The sequence below is a fragment of the Gymnodraco acuticeps genome, unplaced genomic scaffold (assembly GCF_902827175.1).
Source record: "Gymnodraco acuticeps unplaced genomic scaffold, fGymAcu1.1, whole genome shotgun sequence".
In the NCBI taxonomy this organism is placed as follows: Eukaryota; Metazoa; Chordata; class Actinopteri; order Perciformes; family Bathydraconidae; genus Gymnodraco; species Gymnodraco acuticeps.
The window spans coordinates 4875638-4890489 of record NW_022990295.1 but is presented as its reverse complement, the minus strand read 5'-3'; the positions used below and the strand labels follow the sequence as shown (position 1 = coordinate 4890489).

The 14852-nt window shown below is 40.7% G+C and overlaps 1 protein-coding gene across 3 annotated transcripts in view; it reads left to right on the top strand.

The window, feature by feature from the left end:
- fsip1 (fibrous sheath interacting protein 1) overlaps window positions 1-7832 on the top strand; it is a 37536-nt gene extending 29704 nt beyond the window's left edge. For all 3 annotated transcript variants that reach the window (XR_004569583.1, XM_034222524.1, XM_034222523.1), the window contains one exon: window positions 7139-7832. Coding sequence is in view for 2 of the 3 variants with exons in the window: in XM_034222524.1 (XP_034078415.1) it covers window positions 7139-7249 (111 nt within the window). In the remaining variant the exon portion in view is untranslated. The remainder of the gene's footprint in view (window positions 1-7138) is intronic.
- The last annotated feature ends 7020 nt before the right edge of the window (window positions 7833-14852 follow it).

Below are 14852 nucleotides of genomic sequence, written 5' to 3'. Positions count from 1 at the left end.
GCTATCAAACATTGATTTTAATTTCTAACAGCAGGAACCTTGATCTTGTACGGAAGGTCAGAAGTTTACCCACCCTACCATTGGTTGTTGGGAGAAGAACAGGACCCCTTCCTGTAGGCTATAGAGGGCAAACGGAGCACTAAACTCACAGGCAACATTGGTGCCATTCAGGTCCAGAAAAGGAAGAGGAGTGACAAATTACGGTGTTAAGGTCAGAATGGCTGCACTGTAAAGAGTTGCTAAATAGATCAGTGAACGAGGTTTTCCCTACTCTCTCTGCACATGGCTGTGTGTGGATACAGGCCAGACTGAGACTGATACAATAAGCCCGCAGGGTCTGGACAGCAGGTGGGAAAGTTACAGCATGGGGAGCAGTTTGAGACGTCTGGAGCTATTATGCTGGCATACTGACAATAACCAGATATCGTGCTTATGGATTTAGTTGACCCCAACTTTATCTGACTCACTGATTTCAGTGATTGAGTCAGTTCAAAACTGATGTGCCTGGGGCAAAAGCTGTTCTGATCTTTGTAAAATCGTGATAATAGTAGTATATTATTTAATAATGTGCCAGGTTCATGAGCAGCCACGTCAAATCTGTTTCCTCTCAATGATGCATTGTTGTTCCGATTCAATCAATCAGAATGTACTCAACTCTGAGCAGCAGGGAAGCATTGCAGAAAGTGAGGGAGCAATATTAGGGGGAAAACGTTGAATATGCAGCAGTGTTCGAATGCACTAAAACAAATACAAATTATAAAACTGTTTTATCCTCATGAACAGGCATCGCTTTCTGCTAATTTAATACGTCCCATACATCCGTAATAACTAATTGTTATTTATATCTTAGTAAGTGTTAGGTAAGTTTGTGTATGTATAACATTGGCGCTAGTGTTCTGTTTTTCCATAAAGCTGTCAGAGGCCCCTAACTTTCCTCAACGAGAGTTGTCAGTGTTATGCGAGTCTATAGATTCTCCACCTCCAGCTTGTATTTCACACTTTAATGCCAGAGGATGTTTGGGAGTAGCACCAAACCAGCCCCAAGTGCAACAGCTCACAAAGCTACACACTTTCCTACCCCCCTATAAAAAAAAACCTTAGTGTACTGTATGAATGTGTGTGTACATTTTCTCTTGAAGTGCGTTTGCATGCACAAAAGCCACTTACGGTACGTCCACACGGCAGCGTTGCGTGGTTCAACAGAGACGCTTCCCATTCACATTGAATTGGGGGACGTCACGCTTTGCCGAACTGCATTGTGGTTCCGTCGCTTTGCCTCCGTTGCTCTCTTCGAAAGTTGAGAAAAGTTCAACTTTTCAAGCGTCGACGGAAGCGCCAGCCAATTAAATCATATGCCAGTACAAGCTCTAGCCAATCAAACCGCGTGCTTGTGTGTCCGGGGCGGGAGATTAATGTGATTGGTTGTTGGTCGCACGCCAGACACGCCCACCGGCAAGCTTCAACGCGACGCTGCCGTGTGGACGTACCGTTGGGGCAGATTAAAAACAGAAGCTTTTCCAGTTCTGGTAAAAGTTTTATCTTTTCCTGCTCTATTCATCTGTTTCCTAAGAATTAGCCTGATGATAATGTTGTGATGACAAATTTACAACAAGGTTCAACATTGTCTCAGAGATAAAAGGGTACTCTCTGGAATCACCTCAATCAAACATCATATGTTTGCTTTGGACAGCTTCCCCGTTTCCACAGCCCTTTACTGTAATAAAAAGGGTGTCCATTAGGAAGCTGAACCCCAGTACTGTCAAGAGCAGAAATAGCTGAAACACGTTGTTAAACTGACTCATTAAAGAGAAGACAGACAGAAAAAACATATCTTTGACCTCCAAGACACCCTTGGCCTCCATAGATTTAAGGGCACCTGAGGTCAACCACTTTAAGAGTGGCAGCATTGTGTCACGGCAGTTAAAAAACATTTTCTTTCATTTATCTCTGGTGGAGAGGAACTTGTAGTTCCTAACTAACTAGCTAGAACTGGTTAATGGTATTTCTGGCCATCAAAACTCAGTCGGGCACTTTTTTATTGCCTGGTTCACAAAGACTAAAACACTGACCTGCCTGGAATTGATCATTGATTTTTTTTGTTCTGAAGTTCTCAAGTTGCAGTAATGGCTCACTTATAGTTGTGGGAAATGTATGTTACAGTTGCAAGCTAAATATGTTTTTCTGTTAGTGGAGTGTTGATTGTAGTGTATTCAAGATGTGGTCTTCTGTCCATAGGTCATTAAAGAGTAACATGGCCCAACCTGTCATGACCTTCAGGGTGTCATTACTGTACATGCAGAAGGGCTTTGAACATGGAAAGGATTTGTCTGTGAGAGTTGTCTGTCAGGTACGAGGGGCTGGAGACTGGAAAGTCTCAGAGGGCGGTCTGGAGGAGGAATACAGATGATCGATGAAAAGTATTAGCTGCAGCTAGTGGGAATAGTTGAGCGACAGGAATGTGATTTTGTTTCGAGTGATGTGGGGAAGAGGTGAAAATAACTGCATGGGCATAATACGTATTCCCTCTGTCCCAGGACAGAGTGGCTGAGATCAGCCTGCACCGACGCCCAAAAACAGTGTATTAGCTCATATATATATTAAAATTAAAATTAAAAATGCAGTTTTGAAATAAACTACTATAGTAGTTTATTTCAAAACTGCATTTGTAATACTTTAATATAAAATTAATAATGACACATTAAGGTAAATATGATTGTAAACTTTCTTGTAGAGAATTAGATGTGCAGATCAATACCATTACATCCAGTTGCTTATTTAGCAATACATCTGGAAAAGGGGGTTAACCAACCAGCCTGATTCTGTCAAAGCTAACTAAATCCACCAACCAGCACCTCTAAAGCCATCAATTAATTAACATGCAGGATTAGAAATTAAGATGTTTTCTAACCTCCTTCTGTGGCAGGTCATTAAACATTTCTACTGGCCACTCTATTCATTCAGTGGTACCATTGAGTAGAAATATAGATTATATTTTGTAACCTTAATCCCTGACAATTCTAAATATAGGGATTGCTCTTAAAAATGTGAGAGAGAGATAGAGATGAGAGAGAGAGAGGAGAGAGAGAGAGAGAGAGAGAGGAGAGAGAGAGAGAGAGAGAGAGAGAGAGAGAGAGAGAGAGAGAGGAGAGAGAGAGAGAAGATCAAATCAAATCAAGTTTGATTTATATAGCACATTTATAAACGATTTTTGGTCGAGCCAAAGTGCTGTAGGCCTACATATAATAAAAATAGCCTACAGTAGAGACACTTTACAGCAAATACAACAGCACAGATTGTTCAGAATATCAGTATGAGAAAAACGACACCCTCTCTATCCTTAGACCCTCACATCGTACAAGGAAAAACTTCCATGAGAAAACCCACAGTTTAAGGGGAAAAAATGGGAGAAACCTCAGGGAGAGCAACAGAGGAGGGATCCCTCTCCCAGGACAGACAGACGTGCAATAGATGCCGTGTGTAAATCGAAGAGATAATACATGTTACAGCATATAGACCGAATGTTAGGAAATGCATGTGTCTGTAATAAGAAGATGAATCCACGAGGATGTCAGCTACAATCCTGTGGAAGCCATCAGGGAAGCAGCATGACGAGACACAAGGCAGGACCGCAGAGACAGGTTCAGCCACGACCCGAATTCCACGACTTAATCCAGAACTCATGATAGAGGATTCAAGACACAGGACTACAGCAAGAGGATCAGCCTCGACTCCGGATCCCGGCGTAGAAGAGAGAGAGATAGAGAAGAGAGAGAGAGAGAGATATTTGCGAGTTGCATAAGAACTGGTAAAATAGCAGGGTTTCCCACACAGAGACTTTACTTGGGCGGGCCGCCCAGGTATATTAACGGCCGCCAAAGTATAATTCGCGAGCCATTTAGGTTTAATTTTTTTAATCCGTCCACAAGCATGACGGCATCTGCGATCCCTCGCTCTACCCCTTGCTATCGCGTGAAGGGTCTGCTTTATGCGCTCCGCACAGTAACCCTGCTGCGAGGCATACAGGGAACAGCGAACAGTTCATGAGCGTGCTCACTAGCGCACCTCCCCCCGTTCATAAAGTCAAGTACCCCTCAGAAGGTCCGGTTTATTTAATTGTAAGGATGCGCACCAAGCAACATCTCCAGGTGCTACTTTGAGAACCAGGGCAAAAGGTCATGTGCACCCCTGCCTAAGCCATGGTTGCAGGTAAAGTAAAATTGGTACCTTTCACAGCAAACATAAACCCTGTATTTGTCAGGCGCTAATTTCATTCCTTTGTAACATCATATCATGTTTGTTAAATTAATACAAAAGATAATGTTATTTAGCTCTTTCACTCTGCTTCGTGTCTATTTGCTAAGGTAACTTAGCACAGCTGCAGCGGGCAGCAGTTTTACATACCCAGCAAGAACCCAGAATTGTCAATTAGCAGCTAGAGAGCCAGATATCTCCCTCAGGAGTTGTTGATCAAAACAGAGCTAAACTACACTTGGAAACATAGTTTGCCAACACTAATGTATACTGTAGAAGAACCACACAGCACGTTTTCCCAACTTTGCATCGACTTACTTCAGTATCTGATATTGTGACATGACTAACCGGAAACCAAAACAGAAAATTAAATTAAATGTGATATTCAGGGGTCCTCATACTGCCACTGAGTTGTGTGTAACAATTTGGCCACAATTTAGAACATTGACTGAACATGGTCCAGGCTTGTACACGTACGTGAGTGCACATGATCAGGATGGTAACACCTACTCCTCAAATTAGGCCTGGAAAAATCTTGGCTAGACCTTTCTCCAGCCCTGGCACGAGAAAGGCCAAGTTAAGAGATAGGTCTGGATATGCAAGACTTAAGACAAAATAACTGGAATAGGACTTCTCTTCCTTAAGGCCATGGGACATTCTGTTCAGTGATGACAGCTAGAAACACGAATGCACATGCTGAGAGAATGATGACGATTATGATTGGACTCGGTGATTCCTGGATACGTTTTTAGATATAATGCTCATGTCATGAGTGAATATGGGTTGATGATTCTGGAACAAACTCACTGTTGGGTTGCAGCTGTCTAAACAAAGTAAAGCATTCATATACCAAGAGATGCCAACTCTCAATAAGCATATGTTTACAGGTGAATTAGTCATGTCTAACTTGTTATTATGGAAAAGGAATTTAAGTTTACAAACCGATAATAATTAGATATAACAGTCTGCCAGATAATACATCAGTCCCATCACATGGATAGATATTGATATTTATTCAAATAGTGACATTCTTTCCCCCTCGTTACCTACTTTAAGAAGTTTGGCTTTTCTCCTTGAACTCACATGCCCTCCCTTAAGGCTGCCTGTGAGGAGTCGGACTTATCAGAAGAAAAACAAAAGTTATTTCCAACTGGAAGTGTTTATCCCCGAACGGCTTCCAACTAGGCACAAGGGAGGAGCAAGGAAATAGATATGAACTGCCACTGTTATTACAGGTCATACATTCAAACACATTGTCTGTATATGTCAATAACTGAGTATAAAAATAATTGAGAAAAGACCCCTTAAATTATGACTTCTGGTGATGTTAGAGGGGGGGGGAGGACAAATTGAGGCTTAAAAATATGAGAAGACTGATCAATACCTCCATAATCTTCAGTGTGGTTAGCTATGAATCTTCCAAAACTTCCAAACACCTTGTCCAGGACATAGTTTCTACAGTATAAACTGTGCAACAGTACAGTGGGCCCACACAAACTGCAGAACACCGGGGCTTTGGGAACACTCAAAATTACTTAAAATGATTTAATTCTCATTTAACCTGTTAAGGGGCTTTTCCCCCCCGTTTATTTTCTCACTAAACTGTGTCTCAGGGCTTCTTAAAATGTAATAAACTATTCATGTGTCCTACTCATTTAACGGGAAGAAACTCAGCTAACTGATGATATGAACCATGTTTACCGAAACAAAACACAAGTCTCACAAGAAGCGTCTAAATGAGCCCTGAGCGAAAAAATGCTAACGCGGCTGAAGGTTAATCCATAGGTTAATCCAATGTGTCTGTCACTTTGAAAAAATTATTGATACTCCATAATTCAATTTTTATGTCAAAAACTGAGTTTTCATATTAGCTGCTAATGATAGCTTCCAGAGTGTATGACAGCTTCCTGTTTTGTCTCCTTGGATACGAGTCCAAACAACTCACAGACTGCACCGGGCGCTGACGTAGGCGCCCTGTGACCATCAGATTTGACGACGCTGATTGGCTGAAATTATGTTTTGGCGGCATAGTTTAAAGATAGCAACAGTTGGCTTCTGCTGCACTTGCTGCTCTCTCGTCTGGGCGCTGTGCATAGCGCCCAGACGAGAGAGGGTAATGATACACGGGCAAGGCCAGGCAGGAAACTTATGTGACTTATCAGTAACTTTAGACATCGTAACACAATTTTAAACGAGATGTTATTGTAGATTATACATTTTACTGATACCAATTATATAATATTTACCTTGTTTATTAAAAAAAAAAAAAATTTTTTAATATATATATTTAATGTGGGAAGAGGGGGGGCGGCGCCCCTAGCGCCCCTACGGGCCGGCCGCCACTGATGACATGTATTATGAAATATATTCTATTGTCACTTCTGTAATAATATATGACCCTGATGCTGCCAGAGGTCTGCTGCATGTGTCTGATTGGTCATAAAAGAACAGTGCGCTTTGTACAGATTTCGTTTTTTTACCTTAGCATGAAACACTTGAAATAACTAAAGGACAAGTTAAACAAGAAAGTAGAAAGAAAGGGAGGTGATAGAAAACTATTGCTGCTAAAAAGTTAGCAATGATTGAGAGTCAGACCTAAACATTTCTGATGTGTGTATCTCACACTGCACTGTAACTTTTATTCATGTATCTTTGCTTTTAAATGAGTGTTTTTAAAAGCCATTTTATATTGTTGCTTTTAAATGAGTGTTTCTAAATGTCATTTCATAATATGTTTCTTAATGCTCTTAATGTCTTTCATTTTTGTAAAGCACTTTGAATTGCCTTGTGTTGAAATGTGCTATATACATAAACTTGCCTTGCCTTGCCTTATGATCTCAAATCATATATTTTTAAAATCACACATTATGTTTGTGTCTTTTTGCAGATTGAGTCACCGGACCTTATTGAGGAGCAGTTACTATTTAGTCTGCTGGATGAATGTGAGTTGACAGACAGTTGGACCCAGGATCTTGAGACAAACGCAACAACTGATTGAGACTCAAACAATCTGTATGTTCCAATACCCAGACTAACATACTATGGAGTATGACACAAACAAATGTAGCATGTCCATTGTCCACAATATATAAAAAGTAAAAAGCAGTAAGCCGAAAAGTCAGCATAATTTTCTCACTATGTTGACCCACAATTCTTGGAAGCTGCAGTAGCTACTTACTAAAAGTGTTTTTTAAAGCATGCAATGTTTAATGCAGCCAAAGATGCTAACAACTGGAAGCCTTACAATCAGAACGCCTATCAAGATGCATCATTCCTGGGACAGCACTATCTGGCTACTAGGGGGTTATGAGAAAAACATTACTGGATCTAAACATATTTAACAATAAATTCCTATCACAACTGATATTCTGAATTTAAAAACATCTGAGTGAAATTGTAGCTTTTCTAATTATGTAAATATAACTAACCAGTGTTATATTTGTTTCAATGTTCTACTCTAGAGCAGTGTTTCTCAAACGTTTTCATACCAAGGACCACACTTTGAGAAGCAGAGCAGTGCTTTTCACAAACACCCCCGCCACACATTTACCGACACAAACATTTGTATCATCTGTTGTAGACCCAAATAAATACAATAAAATAAGAACTCATTCAAAAAAGATAAACGCCATTCTTAAAATGTATAAATAAACTATTAGTTAGATTAATATTGATTAGAGTGCACAATAGAAATAAAATAATTGAGAGAAGAAAAAGAGATATGTTATCTATCAAAACCCAGTTAGATTAACATTCATTGGACTGCACACTTTGTTTGTTTGTGTGGAAAATGTAGCAAATTAACATTTTAATAGCACTTAATGACTGACTGAAAGGAAATGACAACAAATGAAAATGTAAAACGAAAAAAGCGATCATGAAAATGTTTCCAATAAATGAATAAAATGATTTTTGACCACTTTGTTGTTCAGATATATCACATATTTGTAACTGAATGATACATTAATTGAAACAAAACACTGTATAAACTGAGTTGTGACTCCCGTGAGTTTCATGTTTTCTTCACTCCGCTGGGAAACTGCTCTCATGTCAATAATTAACAGATCAGTGCATGCGCTGCATCCTCCAATCAGTGAGCGATACACAGTAAGGGGGCGGGGCGAGTGTCTGAGGATTTCACCGGAGGATGGTCTGGTGCAGAGCCCTAGAGAGATGAATATACTTTATAGGGATCCTATTAATATCTAATAATAAAATAATACAATTCAATAACGTGCTTTAACCACCAGGTGTCCCTTTCGATCAGCTCTGCACCGTTATGGTGTAAATACAGCCTATCTACCAATTGGATCAAATATAAAAGTCAGCCGAATTAGTGTTGATACTGCAAGGAGATGTATTGTGTGAAAAGAAATGTAAGATGTTGTTTAATTACTTATATATTTATGATCCACGTCACGTATTCAGTTTTGGCGGCAGTTCTCCTGTTTGTCCAGAAGTCTTCTCATCAGGGCTCTATAAATAGAGAACTACGGCAGATATGTAATATTTAATGCAGCCGAACCGTGTATTATAATGCCATTATGTGATGACTTTCAAAGAGAAAAGCAAGCACACTCGGAATAAAGTATTATTTTATTTTTTAAAAATGTTTTCAGATTTCACATCACATAAACACCAAATCCCAGCATGCATTGCGGCTAAACCATCCAATCATCGAGCTGAGGATCTTGCCTATGTCTGTTTCCGGTTCCACATCCACACACATCGATTTAATACATGAATGTAGCCTTTGTTTCTGCTAAAATAGGTGTCGACCAAGCTGGGGCAACAAGAAAATCGGCGTAATCGAGTGTGACTATTAAAAAATAAATAATTTCGTCGGGGTAGCATTTGCTTGGCATTTCCGGTTATTTCTCCACTGGTTAACATGGGTTAACAATACCGTGTAACTCACGTTTGAAGGGACGAAATCGTGACATCTTCACGTCTCCCAGCATGGTAAATCGTCACATGTGATGATACCGGGTTGGTTTCTCAATGTCGAGGACGCTTGCTTGGTAGCACATGTCTTCCGAGTCACTTGCTTCGAGGCAAGAATCCTTCCTAGCCTCGGAAAACGAAGAATTGTGGAACAGGCTAACAGGTGTGCAGGTGTGCGTCATATGTGAGGCCCCGCCTTAAATGGAGCGTGATTTCCATAGATATATATAAACACTAGATCAGGGGTACTCAAATACAAATCTTAAAGGTCCAAAATAAATGTTTCAATAAGACAAAGGTCCGTTTATTACGGTCATTCAAACTTTTAAACAATTGCAACAAGATTCTTAACACGAGGTTGCAAAAACAAAAATAATCTGTATGCAGCAGTTTTCATTGTTATTGTGTCTGTGCTTGACCCCTCAGAGTCGCAGAGCTGCACAGTTATGAATAAAGGCAGCTGCACCCTCTTTCATTCAGCATTCCCATTATTGCTTTATAAATGTATTCCCCCTTGTGTGTCCACTGAGGTTTGTCAGGCCCAACACATCTTCAACAAACTCCCCCTTTGCCTCATCATAACAACTCACAAACACCAGCAACTGAGCATTGTCAGTGGTGTCAGTGGACTCACCCACAGCTAAGGAAATGCACTGTGCATTTTTTATTCCATCACAAAGCTGATGAATCAAATCACCAGCCAGTATTTATGTTCTTCTGGTTGCTGTGGAATCTGAGAGGGGGATTTGCTTGATTTGACCTGTTATTTCCTCTTTTGTTTGCCTTCAACATGGTCTCCATCACTTCAGTCATGCATTCTTTTATACTTCAGTTATTATCCAGTGGAAAGTCCTTACCTACTGGCCTAGTTCAATCAAAGTGGTTACTTTTTTTTGGCTGGGCAGTGTAGTTTTACACACCGTCTTATTTGACTTTCTCAGGACTTAAAACAGTTTTTTGGGGGCAGACCCCCTCAAAGAAAAAAATATATTTACACACGTAAGGTCATCATCTTAATAGTTGTGTATGCTCATCCGTGAGCAGAGCATCAAGTTGGCATGTCTATTACAGCTGAATGCGGCGATTACCATTTTGTTCAGCAAAACGCCTCACAAACGTATTAAGATCAACAGCTTCAGTGCGTTTTGATTCAATGCTGAGTACAGCCAAACTGACAGTCTCTTCTCTGTCATTGTAGACCGCAAATACCTCATTCCTTCAGCGCTTGGGTCCGAATGCTTCTCGTTTTGCGCCGTCCAGTTCAAAATGAAATCGCCGCCAATCGTATGTCCACGCTCGTGCCAGGGCCGGGGGAGGGGTTACATGACGTGCATCTTGTGCTGCATTCACTTGCACTCGGACATTAGAGACTTTCTCTCATAAATGTCCGATGAGCCACAACTTTTCTTTCAAAACAAAGCTGCCAACTGGGGTGGCAGCTGGGGTGGCAAGGCCTATTTTTAGGGTGTCAGTTGCCACCCCGGTAGGTGAAACTAGGCTACTAGCTACAGTACAGATGGAACTAGATGAGTTGTTAACTCTCGCTCTGAATTTTTTTTTTTAAATTCTCGCTCTGACTTAGACAGGTTGAAAGAGACACACACATTTTTCCCACCCGCAGTCCGCGAAGACCCGCCCTACTGTGCCTCTGATTCGCAGATTGTTTGGGGGGAAAAAACGCAGACTGGTTGCTGAATATGATTGGACCAAAGCGTTGACAAACACAGGTGGAACACAGTGGAACAGTCAGACATGCAGAGCGCTGTTTGCAGTGGACATAGCGGAGAATTTTGACTCGTTGCGAATGCGTTGTGGCGATGTCTCACATATAATACAGAGAGATAATACATATGAAAAGTATAATTTGCTCAGAGTCCGGAGACAGTGGTGGTTCGGTCCGGATCCGGACCGGAGTCCGTAGTTTGAGGATGCCTGCACTAGATGACTCACCCGCGCTGCTGGCCAATGGAGACCGACGTTGCCACTTGGCCGCCATCTTGCTACAGGGAGTTCTCTCATTCATAACATTATGGTTTACTATTTAAATAACCATAGCTTGCTCAATTTTCAACCAATTTTCAAACGGTTTGGTTTTTTATAAACATCAAAGATGTAGTTATGATACTGCATACTTATAATCATGGACTTTCATATGAAAATAACATTAATCAGATAAAGCAATAGCTATACACACACACACAAGGTATTTATATTAAATATTTGCCGGTGTATATATTTCCATTTATTGTATTATATTGTTAATATTTAAAATAAATTATAAAATTAAAATACATTTATATTTTATATATACAAATCGGTCTCATGTTACCACTCTGTAAGCCAAGAGTTGTTAATTTAGCAATGCCTTAGCTTTAAGAACGGACACAACTAATGACAATAGCATGGTATATTATTTAGATATTCACACCTTTATCAGAAGAACCAAACCAACATAAAATGTGCTCACAGACAGGCCAGTTCTGTCTAATTTATCACAATTATTTTTGACATGAGATCTTCATATTACTATACTAGTTTTGTATTTAGTTTCTAGATTTGTAAACAAATCCAGAACCTTTGAAATATGTTATTGAAAAAAGACCAAGAATAATATAAACTGTACCATGTGTCCTTTTGTGTCCTTCTGTAGTCCATTTGTGGTTTGTCTTGTCTCACCCCGGCTGATATATCACAAAATCCACTGTTTAAATTGTTCCCTATATTGCCCCTATGCCCCTGTAAGGTGTCCTTGGGTCCTTGGGAAAGGCGGCCTCCCAAAATAAATGTATTATTATTATTATTAAGAAGAACAACTTGGTGTGGTGTGGAGGGGATATAGGAAGCAGGAGCAGGTGGGGAGAGATGGGGCTTCAAGGTTCAAGGTTATTTGTTTTAAATGTGTCTTGGAGATAAGGACCAGCTGCACACAATAAAATACAGTATAACACAAAACCAATAAGACACACGGTGACACATGTCACACCAACAATCAATCATCGTCCAGCCTCAGCTTTGGTATTCTTTCACAACCATGTTATGGGTTTATTAGACTGAGCAAACATAAACATATGTGGGGAACATAGTGCTGCGTCTCATGGAACAGATGCTAGGTGGCGATATATGCTCTTAGTGGTAGCGATTCGCCATTAAACAAAGAAGAAGAAGAAACATCAGGGGGAAAGAGAGGGAGACACACAAGCACCCACTACGGCACGTAACACATGTTGTTACGTTCCCTCTTGGCGAGGGGTACAAAGGGAAACGACACGACCAGAGTAGAATTGGTATGTGTTACCAGCGGTTTATTTGTAACTGCAAGTAAGTAAAATGATATGCACAACAACGGGTCAAACTGTTACTGTCCTGTCACAGGAAACAAAACCGTCCCTTCTTAGGGCGAGTTCCCACTGCCTCCTCCTCTCTTCGGTTTTGGGAAACCTTAAAAACATGAGAAAGGTAGCCAGATATATAAATGATTGTCAACATTTTCCTCCCTTCTTTCCTTTAACATTAAGGGTAAGGACAAAAATACACACCGAAATTATCATATTTTTGGTATGCATGTATGTATAGCCTACTTTAAGAATAAGACAACCACACTAAGAGTCATAAAAAAGGTGTCCAAAAGAAACATTAAATAATTGTGTAAAGAAATGGTAACAACATATTCTAAAGAGGCTGGGTCAACAACAATCTTGCAATATTATTATCTCACATAGCCCTACTGATCCTGTGTAGCAGGACTTGTAATGTACATACATCCACTAAGTAATTAACGATTATCCTAATTTTAGTCATAATATTGTCATATCTTACACATGAAAGGTGATCCCACAGGTTCTTGTTTGCAGACTGCGGTGATTAGAGCATCCGTAGGCTGCACAAAAGTCCGGCATAGTCAGGTACTTCTGTAAACACAAAGCCAGCAAATTCCTGTATCATAATGCAAGATATTTTTAACAAGCCAAACCACTTGGAAGAAATCATGTGTAACTTAAGTATGTTGAAAAGAAAGAGCAGTTCTGCCTCTCCCACTGGTGTAAAGTTGCTGGGTCAACTTTGTAATACTAGGTCTCACTCACAGCCTCTTGTTATTAGCCAGCTAATAAATACAACCACATATACAAAGAAAAGCTGCAATTTCAACATGTCCAAGCATCCTGTATCATAGCCATGCTAGAATGTGTGCATCTGGACCCGGTGACGACATTACCTATTGACGCAGCAACCACTGTAAGTTATATTCTTGTTTAATTAGACTTCTCTGTTTCATTTATTCGACTCTGTATAATTGTTATAGCTTAAACGGCTAAATCGCTTTTGAGAGATTTTAAATCTCAGATCTGCTCAGGCGAAACCTGCTTCACAGGTCTCAGCACTCAATCCTGCATTAATATAGGCAGGGCCAGTCTATTGATTGCGTGAAGTACAACCGCGTGACTCAGTCATTTTTTACCTAAAAAAAGCATTTAAATACCGCATTTAAAATCTGATGAACTCAGTGTGCATCTGGACCCGGTGACGACATTACCTATTGACGCAGCAACCACTGTAAGTTATATTCTTGTTTAATTAGACTTCTCTGTTTCATTTATTCGACTCTGTATAATTGTTATTGTAGCTTAAACGGCTAAATCGCTTTTGAGAGATTTTAAATCTCAGATCTGCTCAGGCGAAACCTGCTTCACAGGTCTCAGCACTCAAGCCTGCATTAATATAGGCAGGGCCAGTCTATTGTCGCCCATCAAATGTGAGAACTGAGCAATCAGGCGTCCATTTTAGGTAGCTCTTTCCTGGAGCGTCAGCTTCAGCGTCAGACAGCCGAAGACTGACAAAGACATTGGAGTCCTACGGGAGTAAGACTGACAAAGACATTGGAGTTCTACGGGAGTCACGAGGGTGGCAAAGAGGAGGCAAATTCTACTCTGATTGAGCTGGTGTCTTATTTCTCTTTTCTTTAGTTTTCTAGCCCCTCATACTATAATCATGTGTATTTTCTCCATTCCTGTTCATGTGTCTTCTCGCAATTATCATTGGCCCCGTGTATCTCCTAATCGATATAACCGGCCTGCTCTCGTCTATCCCACGTGCTCCACTGAGATCCAACATCTAGTTTCTGGTGGCCTGTGGAATTGCCAGTCAAGTGTTCCTAAGGCTGACTTCATCTCTGGCTACGCCTCCCTGCAGTCTCTGGATTTCCTTGCTCTCACTGAGACCTGGATTACTCCATCCAACACATCCACCCCAGCAGCTCTCTCCACTGCATATTCCTTCTCCCATACACCCAGACCCACTGGCAGAGGAGGTGGCACTGGTCTCCTGCTCTCTCCCAAATGGAGCTTTTCCCTCTTCAAACTACCTAATTTCACTCCTTCCACCTTTGAATTCCATGCCGTCACAGTAACCCATCCTATACAGTTAACCATTGTTGTTCTCTACCGTCCACCAGGCGCCTTGGGGGACTTCTTGGAGGAATTAGATAATCTCCTCTCACACATCCCTGAAACTGGCCCTCCCGCTGTACTTCTCGGAGACTTCAACCTCCAGACGGGGAAGATAGACGAACTAACATCTCTGTTAACCGCCTTTGCTTTCTCACTGTCTCCGTCCCCACCGACTCATAAAGCTGGCAATGTCCTTGATCTCATATTCTCAAG